At 53.8% G+C, this 16,046-nt stretch overlaps 1 protein-coding gene across 1 annotated transcript in view; it reads right to left on the bottom strand.

The window, feature by feature from the left end:
* Positions 1-13,869, bottom strand: part of LOC128970825 (uncharacterized) — a 30,729-nt gene extending 16,860 nt beyond the window's left edge. The window contains exons 1-4 of the mRNA XM_054386187.1: positions 13,740-13,869; positions 9,433-11,798; positions 2,115-2,272; positions 1,804-1,871 (exon numbers count right to left, since the gene is read on the bottom strand). Coding sequence (XP_054242162.1) covers positions 1,804-1,871; positions 2,115-2,272; positions 9,433-11,798; positions 13,740-13,869 — 2,722 coding nt within the window. The remainder of the gene's footprint in view (positions 1-1,803; positions 1,872-2,114; positions 2,273-9,432; positions 11,799-13,739) is intronic.
* Between the last annotated feature and the right edge of the window lie 2,177 nt (positions 13,870-16,046).

The raw sequence follows: 16,046 nt of genomic DNA, 5'->3' as shown, positions 1-16,046 counted from the left end.
CCCATTGCCATATCTCTGCCCTTCACAATTTTGGAAGCTCTTAGCTGTTAAAAGGGATGAGGCCAGGAGGTGGAGATGAAGCATGTTTATCACATTTGGTCTAAACTGTGTGGGGAATGAGGAGTGCCTGCACTGTTGGTGAACCAGCTCCCTCCCAGTGTCATATCTACAGCCCCCCAGTGCCATGAATGAGCGGAGTGGAGTGCAGCATACCCACCAGGCTCCTAGGGTCAATCTGGTCCAGAGGCAGTTATGGAGATGCCCTTTTCTACCCCACCATGTCCACTGCCTGATCCTACAGCACTGCTCTTTGTCCTGGGTCAGAACAAAGGTCTGAAGTTTACTGTGGAACAGCAATGTTTGGCTATTAGATAAAATTTCACTCATGTCTTTAAATGAATCTGTGATTAGCAGGATGGTGATTACAGCAGCTCCACCCTCTGGTTTTCCTGCTGTGTCTGCAGCACAAGATAGGAAGCACCTGGGGATGACTGTTACAGCCCCTCCACAACAGCTTCGCTTTGCTGGGACTAAACCTGACACTGGGGAACTTAAGCTTTGTTTGGCTTGGGAGGAGTTGCAGCCTTTCCAGTTGGGGACCATTCCATACCACTGTGCCCCACATCAAACCCTCTGAGGGCAGTAAAGAGAACTCCCCCACCTTGCACTTCCCCACCTCAAACGTGTGTTATTTACTTACTGCTCCTTAAGAGGTGTTTATAGGTTCAAAACCTACTCACCTTCTGGAGAGCCCAGGTGCTCCTTAGGTGACAAACCAGGTGAAGATGCTGTGGTGCTGCCCAGCACACAAACATATTCTGAATCTCTTCCTTTCTTTCTTTCTTTCCTCCCCCTCCCCCCCCCCGCCAACCCCAGGCAGACTTCTGAGAGAACATCTGCTACACTCCAAGCCTGCACCAGAGCTGAAGATCAAAATAAAGGACTTCTGCCTTTTTATTAAGCATTTTAGCAAATGTGACTATTACATTCATATTATATTTCCCTGTTTTGTACAAACAAGTTTAAGTCAGCACTAAGAGGATTACATTTATGGCCCACCAATCTCTGCTCAAATGGGCTGACTAAAGAAAGTCTTGTTAAACAGTATTTTCTCTAATGCCTGTTGCTTTTCTTCCTTGCTTTAGTGCTCAGACATCTATCCAGGCTCCCTAAATCCACCCTCCTCATAAGCTTTCAGATCAAGCCTCTTCCCCCGTCAGCACCCCCCTCCCCCTCTGCACCCTTTAATACAGCTGAAGATGAACATTAGCGCTTGGTTCAACTGCACTGGAAAGGGAAAGGGCAGATTCATCAAAATCTTTATACCTCCATAGAAAAATGTAGCCTTTTGCCTTTCCTCGAGTGAATGCCTTTTCTAGAGGGTATTCACTAGGGGTTCACTCTGTTTTTGCAGACAGCTCCACAGATGTTGACATTTTTTTTCTTCGCTGGGTTAAGACTCCTTCTATAGGCTTTCAGTCTTCATTTGTTACTTCTTTATTATCCAAGAAGGGTTTTGCTTTCCCTTTTTTTTTTTTCTTTTTTTTTTTCTTTCTTCCCAAGGAGTTGACTCAGTTCTCTGAAGAGAGCAGTGGTAGTCAGGCTCATTATTATCTCCGGTCCTTTTTCATGGCCGCGGCAGGCTGGCCGGAGCTGCAGGGCCATTGTGGCAGAGCAGCAGGTAGCTGTGGCACGGCAGGGTCAGTGCTCCGGCCGGCACAGAGCCTTTGTGTGCCCTCCTTGTGCTGCTGGCTCCGTTTGTCCGGTGCTGGGAAAGGTCAGGAGCACACTACCGCTCCGTACCTGAGCGTTTGTCTCTGTCCGCTGCAGAGAGCTTATGGAAATAATTGCTTGGAAAGCAATCAGCAGACCTAAGGGGGGAACCAGAGCGAAGGGGTGGAGGTGTGCTGGCACATATGGGGTGATGATAGAGCTGTCTGGTCCATCAGACGTGCTGCTTCCTGGCCAGAGATGCTGCCTGCTGCTCGGGAGACCGTGGGCTTGCTGTGGTACACAAGGCTCAGTATCATCACCTTTACACATCCAGCTAGGCAGTTTCCCACAGCAGGTTTTGCCAAGAGAGCAATTTGGGTCCATGTGGAGGCTTAAAGTACAATTCAGGCAGCACCCAGGACCCATCCATCACTCTTGCCTGCAGAAATACACCAGCCAAAATACTCTGTACCAGTGCTAGAAGGTGTTCCAAGACCTCCACTCCAGGTCCCACAGAAAACTGACTGTGTGTCTTGAGATTTGTCCCTGAAGACGACTGCTGGGACAGACACAAGCAATGACAAAGCATCATCATTCAAGTGGTTCTTCAGGACCTGCCAAAGCAGAAACTGCAGGCACGGGCTGCAGCATATTCACAGCTGGGCTCACCGTGTCACCCCAGCACTGTGTGCTCTGGGTTATCTCAGGGAAAATGAAAGCCCTTTTGCTCCTCTCAGGAGAACTCTCAGCCCATTCCTGCACTGCCTGGAGTCACCAGCACAGGGCTCCCCAGCTGAGCTCCCAGCGTGAGCTGGTGGCAGGCCCAGGCAGAGGTGATAGGTATCTTTATTCTGCCACCCAGGAAAGCTCCAGTGTCCTGCTGGCAGGAATTTGTCTGCAAAGTTTCCCCCATTGAAAGGAGTGAGGGGGCTGAGATGATTGCTTGATTACAGCAAGAGCAGAGGAGGTGGAGAGACAGGGCAGCTCTGTGCTCCCAACCATTAACCTCTCCTCTTCAGCTTGATGATTTAATGTCTTAGTTGGGCTCGTTGGCTCCAGCCATGGGGCAGCAGGTAGGCATTAGGGGTGACATGATCCTATCTAGCTTTCAACACCTAAAAACACCACTGTGGTTGGGAAGAAAGGTGCCTGCCCAGCAGGAACAGCCTGCCTTCATAGCACCGCAGGGTTGTGCCAATCCTGTGTGCCCACACCGGGTGCCCATGCTTTTCCCAGCTGCCCTCACCTAGCCAAAGGCAGAGTAGAATCATGGGAGCAGGTCCAGGTGCATCCCCATGTCCCAGCTTGGGACGTTGAGCTCACCATCTGGAGATAGGAAGGGAATGCTGACAAGGACACAAACCCACCACATTCAGCCCCATCACCAAAAAGCTCCTTGCCATTTTCCCCTTTTATCACGGCTTTAGCAGGAGAGATCCCATTAGATTTACACAACATCCCTGGGGAAACAGCACTGAGAGATGCCTGAGATCAGACAGGTGGATTTTCTCTTCATCACTTATGCCAAAGAAACCTTCCCCTGCTCAAAGCAAGAGAAGAGTGAGCCACCTCTTGCAGCCTTCTGGTGATCCATCCAGAGGGTCACAGCTGGATTTCACATGCCTTGCCTTGCACTGGTGCCTGGTGGACTGCCTGGCCATAGTAGGAGGGAAGGATCTGGCTCTGAAGAACTTTCCTTGGGGCTGGACTCCCCATTTCACCCTGCACAGGGATTGATGCCCTCCCAACACAGCAGCTCACCCCAGCAAACTCCCAGCACGATGACTGGCTGCATGCAGCTTTTCTATAAGAACAGAGCAAAGTTTCCCTCTCTGTGCCTGCCCTGTCTTGTGTTTGTGTCAGCTGTTCCCCCAGAACGTGCCACAGGCCTGCTGGTGCTGGCTGGCTGGGACTCATATGCACCAACCCCCATCAGGGATATGAAGGAGCCCTGGGCAACAGATCTGCAGCAGCCTTTGCATGAATATTGGGAGCACTGAGGTTTATAACCCAGAAAATCTGGGCTCTGAAGGGTTCTATCTGGTGGGGCAGGAGGCGTGCTGCCCTGCACTGAGCCACTTTTATGCCATTGTGCCTTTTCAACACTGCATTAAGGCAGCTAAAGAAGGGAGATTTTTAATGGTTCCAGTGGAACAAAGCAGGAACATTCAGCCCAACTTCATTACAAAATCATCTGAAATGTCTGAGGAACGTTTCCCACTAATTATCATAAATAGCCGAAAAAAATCTTTCCCTCTCAAAGCAGGTTCCAGCTGCCCCTCTGTGTTTTCTCACCTCTGCTTCCAATAGCATGACCCTGCCCCCGCACAAAGGGGAGACCCCACCCCTGCTCCCCCGTGCTCGGGGGCTCTGGAGAAATACAAACAGGCTGCAGATTAACAGCACTTGTTTGCACCTTAAACAAACAGCAGACTTCCGCCCCTCGGAGCCCTGCGGCTGCCTGGGGCAGGATGCGCCGCCTGCTTTTCCTCACCCTTCCCAAAGCCTGGGCAAAAGCATGGGCAGCACAAGGCCTGAGGCAGGCAGAGCAAGGATGGCAACACTAGGGGATGCCAGCCCCACATGCCCTTGAGCCCTGTTTCCCATGCCTGGGTGTCCTCTCCCTGCCCCAGCTGCCATGGGGGAGGCCAGGCCACTGCTCCCGCAGGACGTGGTTGCAGCCCTTTTGCAGGAGGATTGGCCAAGGGCAAGGCAGATGAATGAACATCCCAGTTCAGCTCCTGCTCTCTGTGTCTCCCAGGACTTGTTGACAAGGAGCAGCCTGATGTGACAGGTCAGGTGTCATGCTTGGGTGCTGGGAGGGATGCTGTGGGTGGAGGATGGGGAGGGAAAGATAGACTATCCAGAGGACATGTGGAGGAGTGGTGCCAGTGTTTGAAACCGTCGCCCACATTGAGGAGGCACAGTAGGACCAAGCAGTGACTGCCAGCCCATGGTCATCTCTGCTGAAGGGATGGATGGGTTCTGGATGTGTCTGCCTAGCTGATCCTTAGGAATTGTGACAGCTGCCTAAGTCATGGAGCTGCCCCAGCTGGTATCCTCACCCTGCAGGTCCCATGTCATCTGTCACACCTCTCCAGGCAGCACTGCCAGCACCTCCCTTGTCCTTCTCACCCTGCACATTGCGGCACACAGCACCTTTCTCATGCAACACACAGAGCTGCCAACCCCTAGCCCTGCAACCTGCTGGGCATGGGGGCTCAAACCACGGCAGAAACAGTGAGACACTACTCCTGTCACAGCTGTGGGATGTGTTTGAGGCTAGCATATGCGTCAGGTGCCTGAGGAGGATGTGCCAGCATGGAGCAGGCTGGGACAGGTTCCCAGAATCAAGCTAGCAGTGGGGTGTGCCCAGTGGAGGCCCAGCTTTGTTCCCCATGCAGGTTATTCTGCAAAACCCCCATGCAGGTGCTTGTTGCCCTGCTTCCTGCCAGCCACAAGAAAGGGCTTTTACTCTCAACCATCTTCCTGCCTGCAGAGCGCCCCAGGGGCAGGAAGGGGACCAGAGGCAGGTGACAGGTACAAGCCACTGCCCCCGGAGTGTGAGGGGCTCCCAGTGGGGCTGACAGGCAGAGCAGTTACAGGGCAGTACTGCAGCACAAGTGGCAGGGCTGTGGGAACCAACCATCACCTGCACAGGGCAGGAAGAGAGACACTGGTGGCTGGGGGACTCCCAGGCCATGCTGGAGACTTCTCAGTCCCAGCTCTGCTCAAGGACACACAGGCACAGTGTCCTATCTCTGCTTCTAACCAGTTGTCAGGTGAGGCTAACTACAAGGACCTCAGGCAGTCACAGCAACTGGGAAGAGGTTTACAGCGTCACAAGCAGCGTGGAGGGATGCTCACCTTTTTTATTTTCCAATGCAAGAACCCTGACATCCCATGTAAGAAGCAGTGAGCAGAGGAAGAACAAAGGGAGGTGCTGCCTAGTTTGGTGCTTGGGCAGTCCTGGGCACTCCTCACCACAGGGTGCTGTAGATGCTAAAAATCTGACCTGAGTTCAGAGAAACCGCAGAAAATCATGGATTAAAAGATCATCAAGCACTACTCAGGGCAATGGCACTCCTGCAAAGGGACACCCAGGCTGTGCACAGCAGAGGAGGAATCACAGAATCAACCAGGTTGGAAAAGACCTCAGAGATCATCAAGTCCAACCTATTACCTAATACCTAATACCTCTTAACAATTAAACCATGGTTCCAAGTGCCACATCCAATCTTTTTTGGAACACCTCCAGGGACAGTGACTCCACCACCACCTCCCTGGGCAGCACGTTCCAATGGAAAATTACTCTTTCTCTGAAGAACTTTCTCCTCACCTCGAGCCTAAACTCCCCTGGCACAGCTTGAGACTGTGTCCTCTTGTTCTGGTGCTGCTTGCCTGGGAGAAGAGACCAACCCCCACCTGGCTACAACCTCCTTTCAGGTAGTTGTAGAGAGCAATAAGGTCTCCCCTGAGCCTCCTCTTCTCCAGGCTAAACAACCCCAACTCCCTCAGCCTATCCTCACAGGACTTGTGCTCGAGATCTCTCATCAGCTTTGTTGCTCTTCTCTGGACATGTTAAGGAAGGTTGTGCTAGAAGCTGTGAGCTCCTTGGGCACCTGCCCTGGCCACACACCTCCCCACAGAGAGGAAAGCCTTTCCATGGTGTGGCAGCAAGGTGCAAATCCAAAGCAGCAAACCTGGTGCAAATCCCCTATGCTCTGCCCCATCCACATGTGCTCCCTGGTTGCTCGTGCTCACCAATGAGGAAACCCAAGCATGTTTCCCAGCAGGCACATCACCCTCAGCACGCTCTGCATCCCATCCTCCTCACAGCCTCTTCCCTCCCACGGGACACCACAGTGAGTAGAGGCAAAGGGGCAAGGCTGCTAATTCTTCCCAGCCCAGCTGTATCCTTCCAGTGCCTGGTCTCACAGCAATGGAGAGACTGCTGCTGTCTGTGAGGCAGCTGCCCTCATTGCACATTAGAAATCGATCACAGCACGAAATTCCTCTGCTGGGAATGCCCTGGCCATTATTATTTTACAGCACTCAGCAGTGTTCTGGGCACTTAGAAAAACGTGGCCCTCTCAGGGCATTATGGGCAAATTAGTTGTGAAGGTGGCTGTGGGAATGTTGGCCACTTGGTTTCCAGGGTGGGATGGGCACAGGTGGAGGCTGCTGGGCTTTGTGCTGCTCTCAGAGACACTACTGCTGGGCAAAGAGGGAGCCAGCATGCTCCAGAGTGAACACCTCTAGCCTGACCCCAGCTTTATTAGTAACAAGTAATTAATAGGAGAGCGGACATGCCTTGTGTCTCTGAAGACCTTTTAAGATGTGATTATGTTGTGCTAATCTCACCCCGAAGTACTTCCCTGTTTAGACTGTGCTGCACCATTAAATATCTGAAAAGCCAGAGGAGAAACCCCCACCTCACCCCCCCAGGAAGTGCTCGGGGTCTGTTCCCCAGCAGGCAGGCAGGCAGGCCCCACTTTCAAACCCCCTAAATCAAGAGCCCATCTGGACTGCCAGGAAAAACACTGCCTCCAGCTCATCTGTATCTCATTACCCACCCTGCCAGCCCCGGCCCCGGCGCTGCTTGCTCCGTCCCACCCAGATGCACTGCCCCGCGCTTGCCTCCCGTATTTCACAGCCGTCAGCAGGACTTCAAGGAGCAGCCCAAGCGCCTGCAACACGGCACAGGCTCTTAGCAAAGACATATATCCAGGTCCCTGATGCATAGCCACAGGCAGGGGAGCTGGGGCACTCAGGGCTTCCCAGCTGGGGGGTTTCTGAGCTGCTTCCGCACAGCTCTTTGCCCAGCACATCCGTAGGTGATTGATTTTCCTGGGTTCTCCCAAGGGCTAGGCAGCCCCTTTGCCCTATCCCTGGGGCAGAGCACCCAAAGGCAGGGCAGGACTGCACAAACACTGGTGGCAAAGGAGAGAATTGAAGGCAGGCACCTGCAACCCTGTAGTAACCAGGGTAATTCAGTTTGGGAGCAGCTTGCCTGGCGCAGGGCAAAATCAACAATGACCCTAGAGCAAAACAGGATACCCAGAGATCCAAACCAAGAAACAGGCTCAAAAATTCCCTGGGCTAAAACTTCTCCATTTTCCACAGTGGCAAAAAACCCACAGCAACAGCCTCCTGTGGTAAAGTTTGGCAGTTTCCTGGCCCTGGTAGCAGGCCAGGACTGCAGAGGTGAAGGTGCAAGTTAACCTTTCAGTACTGAGTAAATCTGGCCCCTCTACTCCCAAACTTCTGAAGAACTCCTGCCCAGCCTGCAGTCAGGGCTCAGCATCAGCTGAAGTTATGGTATGAGGCCAGGGCAGGCAGCACCACAAGAAAAAGCATATTTTAGGGGCACGAGATTTCTGAGGAGAAAGAAAACTTTGCATGTCTGTTTTCTGCCAGCAGGAGGATGTGGAGCTCGGGTGCTGCACTGGTCCCTGATGGCCTGCTGACTGAGGATCCCATACTCCAGTAAGCAACAGGAATCCACCCACAGCACAGAAAAGCTCCGGGATGAAAATATTCCTCTTGCCAGCCCTTCAGTGCACAGCAGAGCTGCAGGGGGGCAGCTTTAATATCAGTGAGGAGGAACAGAAGGAAGAGAGGGGAAGAGGTCAGAGTGCTAGGATCACTATGGGCACTGGCACATCCCATAACATCGTGCACGGAAGAAGCAGGGGTGTGGGGCAGGAAGCCTTGAGATGTCCTTCCTCAAGGTCTGCTTGCTCCCTGCAGGTACCTATCAGGGGCGGGGAGGTGATGCAGGCAGGAGCTCCGACCAGTCCCTGCGAGCAAGAGCAGGCGTGCCCGAGGTCCAGCGAGCTCCCCACTGGCCGGCTGTGGGGTCTCCGGCATTCAGCGCGGTGCCTCCAGGGCTGCCGGGCACCGCCCCAGTGTCACTGCACTGCCTGTGTCGGGATGCCATCTAGTGTCGCCTGGCAGAAGGACCTGGCCGGCAGTGACACGGCGGTTGGCTCCCCAGGCCCCCAGCATTGCCAGGGGACAGCTGGCAGGCGTCCCGAACCAGTCGGGGTGCTGGGACACTCACCCACGACACATGCACCCCACGACACATGCACCCCACGACATGTGCACGCTGTGGCCAGACCCTAGAGAAGGACGCTGGGCATTGCCCAAATCATGCAGGGCCAGCCAGGCTCACAGCCCTGCCTGGGCTGGTGCTAGGGTCCCCGGAGCAGACAGGGCTTGGAGACTCAGCAGCCTCACAGGTGGTACAGAGTGGCCCTGGCCATGGGTGGCCTGGTGAAGGAGAAGGGCAATCACCACCCCCAGCAGCGTGCAGCCCACCTGCAGTGCCAAAGCAGCCAGGCCCAGCACCATCCAGGCCCTGCAGTGCCGTGGGCTGGGTGGCAGGGGGAAACCCCAGGACTGATGGCCACCAGGGGACAGAGGTGAGGATGCTGGCCAGAAGCTTGTGGGGTCTGGTGGCAGAGGGATGGGAAGTGTTGGTATCTCAGTGGTGCCTGCAGGGGTGGGAGTGTGTTGGGGAGCAGTGGGCACAGGCTGGGTGCCAAATGTGAATGAACCCCATGTGGTGGCACGATCCCATTCCCTGCTTGGCACAGGGGCATGGTGGGATGGGGACTGTGATGCCAGTGGCACCACATCTGTCACAGCATCCCTGCAGGGTGGCCAGAGTGTTGTGGCAGGGGCTGAGATAGGGGAGATGCTGAGTGTTACCCGTGGGATGCTGCCTGGCCTCTCTGTGGGCACTAGAAGAGCAGGAGTCCCTTGTCTGGTGGAGGCGTCCAGTAGGCTGGTTGGCACTGGTGTGGTGGCAGAAGCTGAAGTGGACAGTGCAGGCTTCAGGCTGATGGCCCCAGGAGGTTCTGGGCATATGATGGCTGAAGTTGAACACAGGGTAAATGACTTCTGTGGCACAGCTGGCAGGGCAGTGGTGAGAGCAGCCTTGGGCAGTACAGTTGATGATGAGGTGACAATGGAGAACATTGGTAGAACAGTTGATGACGGTGTGTTGAAGGAGCTCTCTGGCAGCGCAGCTGGTAATAGGGTGGTGATGGAAGCCTCAGGGAGCACAGTTGGTGATGGGGTGGTTATAGAGGTCTCAGGCAGCACAGTTGGTGATGGGGTGGTTATAGAGGTTTCAGGCAGCACACTTGGTGATGGGGTGTTGATGGACACCTCAGGCAGCACAGTTGGTGATGGGGTGGTTATAGAGGTCTCAGGCAGCACAGTTGGTGATGGGGTGTTGATGGACACCTCAGGCAGCACAGTTGGTGATGGGGTGGTTATAGAGGCCTCAGGCAGCACAGTTGATGATGGTGTATTGATGGACACCTCAGGCAGCACAGTTGGTGATGGGGTGGTTATAGAGGCCTCAGGCAGCACAGTTGGTGATGGGGTGTTGATGGACACTTCAGGGAGCACAGTTGGTGGGGGTGTGGTGATGGAGGTCTTGGGCAGCACAGCTGGTGATGTGGTGGTGGTGGTGAAGACCTTTGGCAGCATGGCTGAGGAAGGGGTGGCAATGAACTCCTTAGGTAGCACAGTTGGTGATGGAGAAGTGAAGAAGGCCTCTGTTGTCATGGTTGGCAACATGGCAGAAGTGGCCACAGGTGACAGCATGGTTGTCAGTACTGTGGTGGGAAAGGCTACCAATGACAGTGTGGTTGGCGATGCAGGGGGCAAGGCTCCAGGTGACAGCAAGGTTGGCATCCCTTGTGATGATGTGGATGTGAATTTGAACGGCAGAGATGGGGTGAAAGAAGCTGAAAGAGGCAGAGTAGCTGTGCAAATTAAGTGGTCATCTCTCAGTGATGTCACTGCTTGCCCTGCCAGGTGGGGTGGACTCTTGCATGACACCTGGGTGGACAATTTGACCTTCTCACTGTTGTCCATGATCCATCTGTGCAGGTAGCAGAGGTTACAGTCACATCTCCATGGGTTGCCACTCAGATACACTGAGCTGAGCTTCTTCAGGGGGTCCAGGAGCCCTCGGGGGACACTCTCCAGCTGATTCTTCCGAAGGTTGAGGGTTTTCAGGTTTGGGAGAGAAGCAAAGACTTCATAATCCAGAGCAGAAAGCTGATTTGTATCCAGCTGGAGGTCCAAGAGCTTGCTGAGCCCAGTGAAGGATCCTCTTGGCAAGGCTGCTAGCTGATTGTGGGACAAGATGAGTTTCCCAAGAGATGTGAGATTAACAAAGATGCCATCTGGAAGTGTGGCCAAACTGTTCCTGCCCAGGTCCAGCTCCCGCAGGTGTGGCATGGCATCAAAGAGGCAGCAGGGGAGCTCTGTGATGTTGTTTGAATCCAGAGTCAACAGCTTCAATTTGTTCAAACCAAAAAAGCCCTCAGGAGGAAGAACCCTGATGAGGTTGTTGTCCAAGAGGAGTTTCTCCAGGTGAGGCAAGCTCCTCAGAAGCATGGGTGGCAGTGCCTCGAGCCTGTTCCTCTGGAGGTTAAGTTCCAGCAGTCCTGGCTGAGCGTCCAGCAGCCCTGCCGGCAGGTCCTGCAGCTCATTCTCATACAGCCGGAGGACTTGCAGCTGGGGAAGTCTGCTAAAGGCATCCTCAGGAAGAGTCTTGATCTTGTTTCTAGCCAGGTCCAAAAATGTTAGATTGACAAGAGACTCAAAAATACCTTCTGGAAGGGAAGAGATGGCATTGCTGTGCAGGGAGAGCTCCCCCAAATTTTCCAGCCCATCAAACAGGCCTTCGGGGATGTATCTGAGGTGGCTGTCTCTCAGCTCCAGCCTCTGCAAGCTTGGGAGGTTCTGGAAAGTGCCCACAGATAGTTCCTCTATTGAGGCACCAGAGATGTCCAAGTCCCTCAGCTTGTGCAAGTTATCAAAGGCTCCAGATTCAACTGCCTTGATCTTGTTGCCAATAAATGAAATCTTGATCAGGTTGGGCATGTACCTGAAGGCACCTTTCCTTATAGTGGTGATGCTGGTTTGCACAAAGATCATCTCAGAAATGAAGGGCTTTGCAATCTTTGGAATCTCTTTGACATCATTCTTTGACCCTCTGTAGACCTCCTGGTAGTCTTTGGGCATTTCATATGGATCTTCACCCAGGATTTGATCTTCACATTTATGGAGATGGAAGGAAAGGAAGAAAAGGAAAAGGAAAGGTTGGTACATCATCCTGGGAAAAAAAAAACTTCAAAAATCAGTTATTAAAAACAAAATCATCTTTGTCCACAGCTCATGAACCATGGTACCATGCTGTCATCCAGCTCTTGGAGAACTTATCATAACTCATTTTATGAGGAAAAAGAAAGACTGTATGAGCCAATGGCTGTGGCATTTACAAGAGTTCACTGCTGTTGCTATGGAGGGATGGAGAAGAAGGGAGAGGGAGGCAGCTCATGGCTTGGCACTGAGAGATGCTCCAGGAGGCACAAGGGCTGCACAGTCTGTTCCTTGTCCCTCCTTCTCCTACATTTGGACTATAGGCTCAGCATCTGTCTGGGTGAAGAAGGCAAAGTGCCACTGCCCATTAGCGCTGCCCCAGTGGGTCCAGTTACCCAGCAGGGCAACAGGCCACTCATGGAAGAACAGAAGCAGTCAGCCCTCTGTTTGCTAATGAGGGATCAGCAAGAGCACCATGAGCCAGCCAAGCCCAGGTGACCTTGTTTGTTTAGACTTCCCACACTGTGCTGGATGGACTCACTATTCACTGGTGCTCCTCTCAGGTCAGGGGGTTCATTTAAAACATGGCTCGTAACCATCTCAAGATTCTTGCTTAGCACAGCATTTTTTGGCCTTGGTTATGAGGCTCTGCCAGACAGAAATTGTTAACTTCTGAGCAACAGCCAAGCTTTAGTAGTTAAAAGACTATGAAATGCTTACAGATGAACTCTCTAACACCTCACATTTAGGGGTCTGACCTGCAGTTGGGAAGTGAAGTCACTGAAGCACACCCACCAGAAGCAGTGTGAAGCCCACCACTGCCATCAAGTCATTTAGAAACAAGCAGCAGCTGGGGCTGAACAGCCATGAGCATCACCCTGGGACCATTGTTTCCACTTTGTGATTCACAGCCCTGGGTGGGAGCAGGGGAAAAAGCTGTAGGTGGATTTCTGGGTGTCCAATCAAAGCTGAATATTAAAAAAAAAAAAAAAAAAAACCCAAACCTTGCTGGGAGTGTAAATCTGCTCTGAGAAGTTTGTTTGTGATTTGGTTGGTTTGGTTTGGTTTTAATTGGTTTTGTTTTTTAAAGAAATTGAGAGGTCAACAAATACAGGAGGCTGAAAGCTGATGGGTTTGAGGAGAAACTGATGGGAGGTCCAGTATGAGTACTGCATCCAGTTTTACAAGAAGGATCTGGAGGTGCTGGAATGTGTCCGGAGAAGGGCCATGAGGATGATCAGAGGGCTGGAGGTCCTCTGCTATGGAGACAGACTGAGAGAGCTGGGATTGTTCAGTGTGGATAAGAGAAGGCTCTGAGGAGACCTTCTTGTGGCCTTCCAATATCTGAAGGGGGCTACAAGAAAGCTGGGGAGGGACTTTGTAGGGTGTTGGGTAATGGGGGGTTGGAACTAAAGGTCCCTTCCAACCCTAGCAATTCTATGATTCTATGTGCCAACTGCCCCAGAGGATTCTCCAGGGCAGAAGCTGCTTCTGACCCCTGCCCATCCTCTTCCTAGGGAGACTTGAGTGCAGGAGTCAGGGGTGAGGGTGCAAAATACCTGCTTCACTTCAGCGGCAGGGGCAGCACAGCAGGTTAAATGTGCAGGTGGGAACGGCTGGACTCAGTGCGTGGGATGAGACCAAACAGTGGGGTACTGCAAAGCTCTTTTAAAACCCTCCCCTCAGGGTGTCTGGCTGAGGTGGACCTCAGCGTAGTCCCTTGCTCGTCCCACCCTCCAGCAGCGCAGGGACGCAGAGGGAGAGCCCCGAGTCACAGTGCTGCAGACTCTCCTACTCCTCGCTGCAAGGAGATGACCAGCAGCCCCCCCACGCCCCGAGCCGCCCCTCCCAGCACATTGTGAGGAAAAAAGAAGCGTTTCTGCATCACTCACTTGGCCGAGTGCTGACAAACGAGTCCAGCCGTAGGAGGGAGCTGCTCCGGGCAAGGAATGCGACCGCCGAGAGGAGCTCATCACCTGGGCAGCTCTTTATCCACGGCCCAGGCATGGGGTTGGGTTTCATGTGAGGTCAGGGCACAGGTCTGCGTGGGGAGATAAGGGACAGCCAAGGAGCAGGCAGTGGAGCTGTGCCCCCCGTGTGGGGACCATTGTGGGAATCCCTCGGAGGGAACACAGCCATGTACTGCCCAGGCGTTATCTGCTGGCCCCACGGAGCCAGTCCCATCCAGGGAAAGCTGAAGATCTCCAGGCCAGCCTGTTTTGTAGCTGATGGTCTCTGCAGTCCCATATCGCCACCAGCATAACCCTGCATCTTCATAGGCACCACCCTCACCCACACAGAGTTTTCCTATTTAAAGCTTTTCCTATTAAAACTATCCAGCTGCTTCCTTCCTCAGGAATTGGCTTCTGTAGCTGAAGGTGCTGCTCTGAAGCCATTTGTTTAAGCTTCTAACAGGGATAACATCTGTGACTGGACAGAGGCTGACACCTGGGCTCTGGGCTCAGCCTCACACTTTGCTATCCACAGGGCTGGGTCTGAGCACTGTGCTGCCCTGGAGCTCAGCACAAGCCAAAGACCTTCCCCTGAGGACACCAAGGCTCCTGGCAGCTGCAGGGCATCTTGTGGGAAGAAAGACTGTTTGATGCAAAGACTTAAAATGACAAAGCACACATTGCTTCCCAAGAGATAATCGCAGGAGCCACGTTGCAACATTTCTTCTTCAGATTTCCCCTTTCCCCTGCTCTGCTCGTGGCTCAGCTTGTGCTTGCTTGGGCTTCATTACACCCTTCCTGGCAAATTTAAAACCACTCAGACTACTGCACATTTTTTAACAGCCATACCTCTTTCCAGCATCAGTGTTGTATGTGCCCAGGTCTCTGCTTGGTGCCAGGCTGCTTCAAAGACTGCAGAAAGGCAGGGGCCAGGGTGCCAAGGGGATGCAGCTCACAGAGGGAGTGACAGCAGTGTCCCCAAGCCATGGTGTGGGAGCTATGCCAGGACTGGGTACCTGCAGCCAGCCACAACATTCTTGGTCCAGGCTTGGAGGTGGCCGCACCAGCATCACCTTGGAGATGGCTGCAGCATGGTGGCCATCCCCTGTACAGGACAGGCAGCAGGGTTGCTGTGCAGGATGGTGTCTGGGAGTGCAGTGTTGCCCACATGCCTCACAGGAGCATGGGGCTGGCAGTCTGAGTGTGGCCAGGATCACAGCCCACTGCCACAACACGCAGTCTTTCCTCTGCTCCCAGCTCTCAGGCTGGGCAGCAACAGGGAAGGAGATGGCAGAGACACATGGCCCAGCAGCAAAGCCAGCACAGCCCCAAGCAAAAATCCCAGCTTCCCTGTCACTGTGGGCAGAGCCAGGAAGGCTGGCTCAGAGGAAGCTGACAAGGCACAGGCAGGGCTCTGCCAGCTCTGCCTGGCCCAGGAGAGCCCTGCCCCAGTGGCCGCAAGATGGTGCAGGAACATCACCACTGGGAGGAGGGCTGTGCTGCCACGTGTGCATGTGCACTGCAACCCCAGACACACACCTGTGCATGCACTCATACACACGAGTGTCAGGGAAGCACCCACCTTCCCTGCCAGCCCCAGCGTGAGCAGCACTGCTGGGACTTTGCACCCCATCTGCAGGAGTCCCCAAGCCTCCCTAGGGCAGACTGCCAGGGTGGGTGGGGGAGCTGCCAGGGCAGAGCCCTGGGCTGCAGCCCACGCAGCAGCCAGGGAGCCTGTGCCCCACTCTGAGCAGTCAGCAGCACTCACCCACACCTCCTTGGATACCCCACAGCAAACCTGTGCCCTGGAGATTAGTGCAAGGCTGGAGCTGGATCTCTGCACTGCTGAGGGAAACAGGATGAGAGATGGGCAGAGATGAGCACAGCAGAGTGCAGCACCTGCTCACTGCCAGGCACCTGCACTCATGCCAGACCACACACAGCACCAGCCACATCCCCATCAGACCACAGCAACACTCTCCAGCCACGCAGGCAGAGGCAGGGGAATGGAGTGAGTGTCTCTCTGCTCCACCATGGGAAGTGGTTGCCCAGAAAAAATATAAACATTTTAATTGTATTGGAAATGCACAGGGGACACAGAGCTGGGAGAATAAATAACAGCAGGCCAGCTGTTGTGGAGAGCTTGGTGACAGCTGGTGACTGTGGCAGGGGTAGAGAGGTGAGATGGGCTGCTCTTGCCTGGGCTGGTTCCGAGGTTGCCAGCACAAGAGCAGAACACAAGCAGAT

This window comes from Indicator indicator, chromosome 13 (genome assembly GCF_027791375.1).
Source record: "Indicator indicator isolate 239-I01 chromosome 13, UM_Iind_1.1, whole genome shotgun sequence".
NCBI lineage: Eukaryota > Metazoa > Chordata > Aves > Piciformes > Indicatoridae > Indicator > Indicator indicator.
Note: the sequence above shows the minus strand (reverse complement) of the source record. Positions and strands in the feature narration are given on the sequence as shown.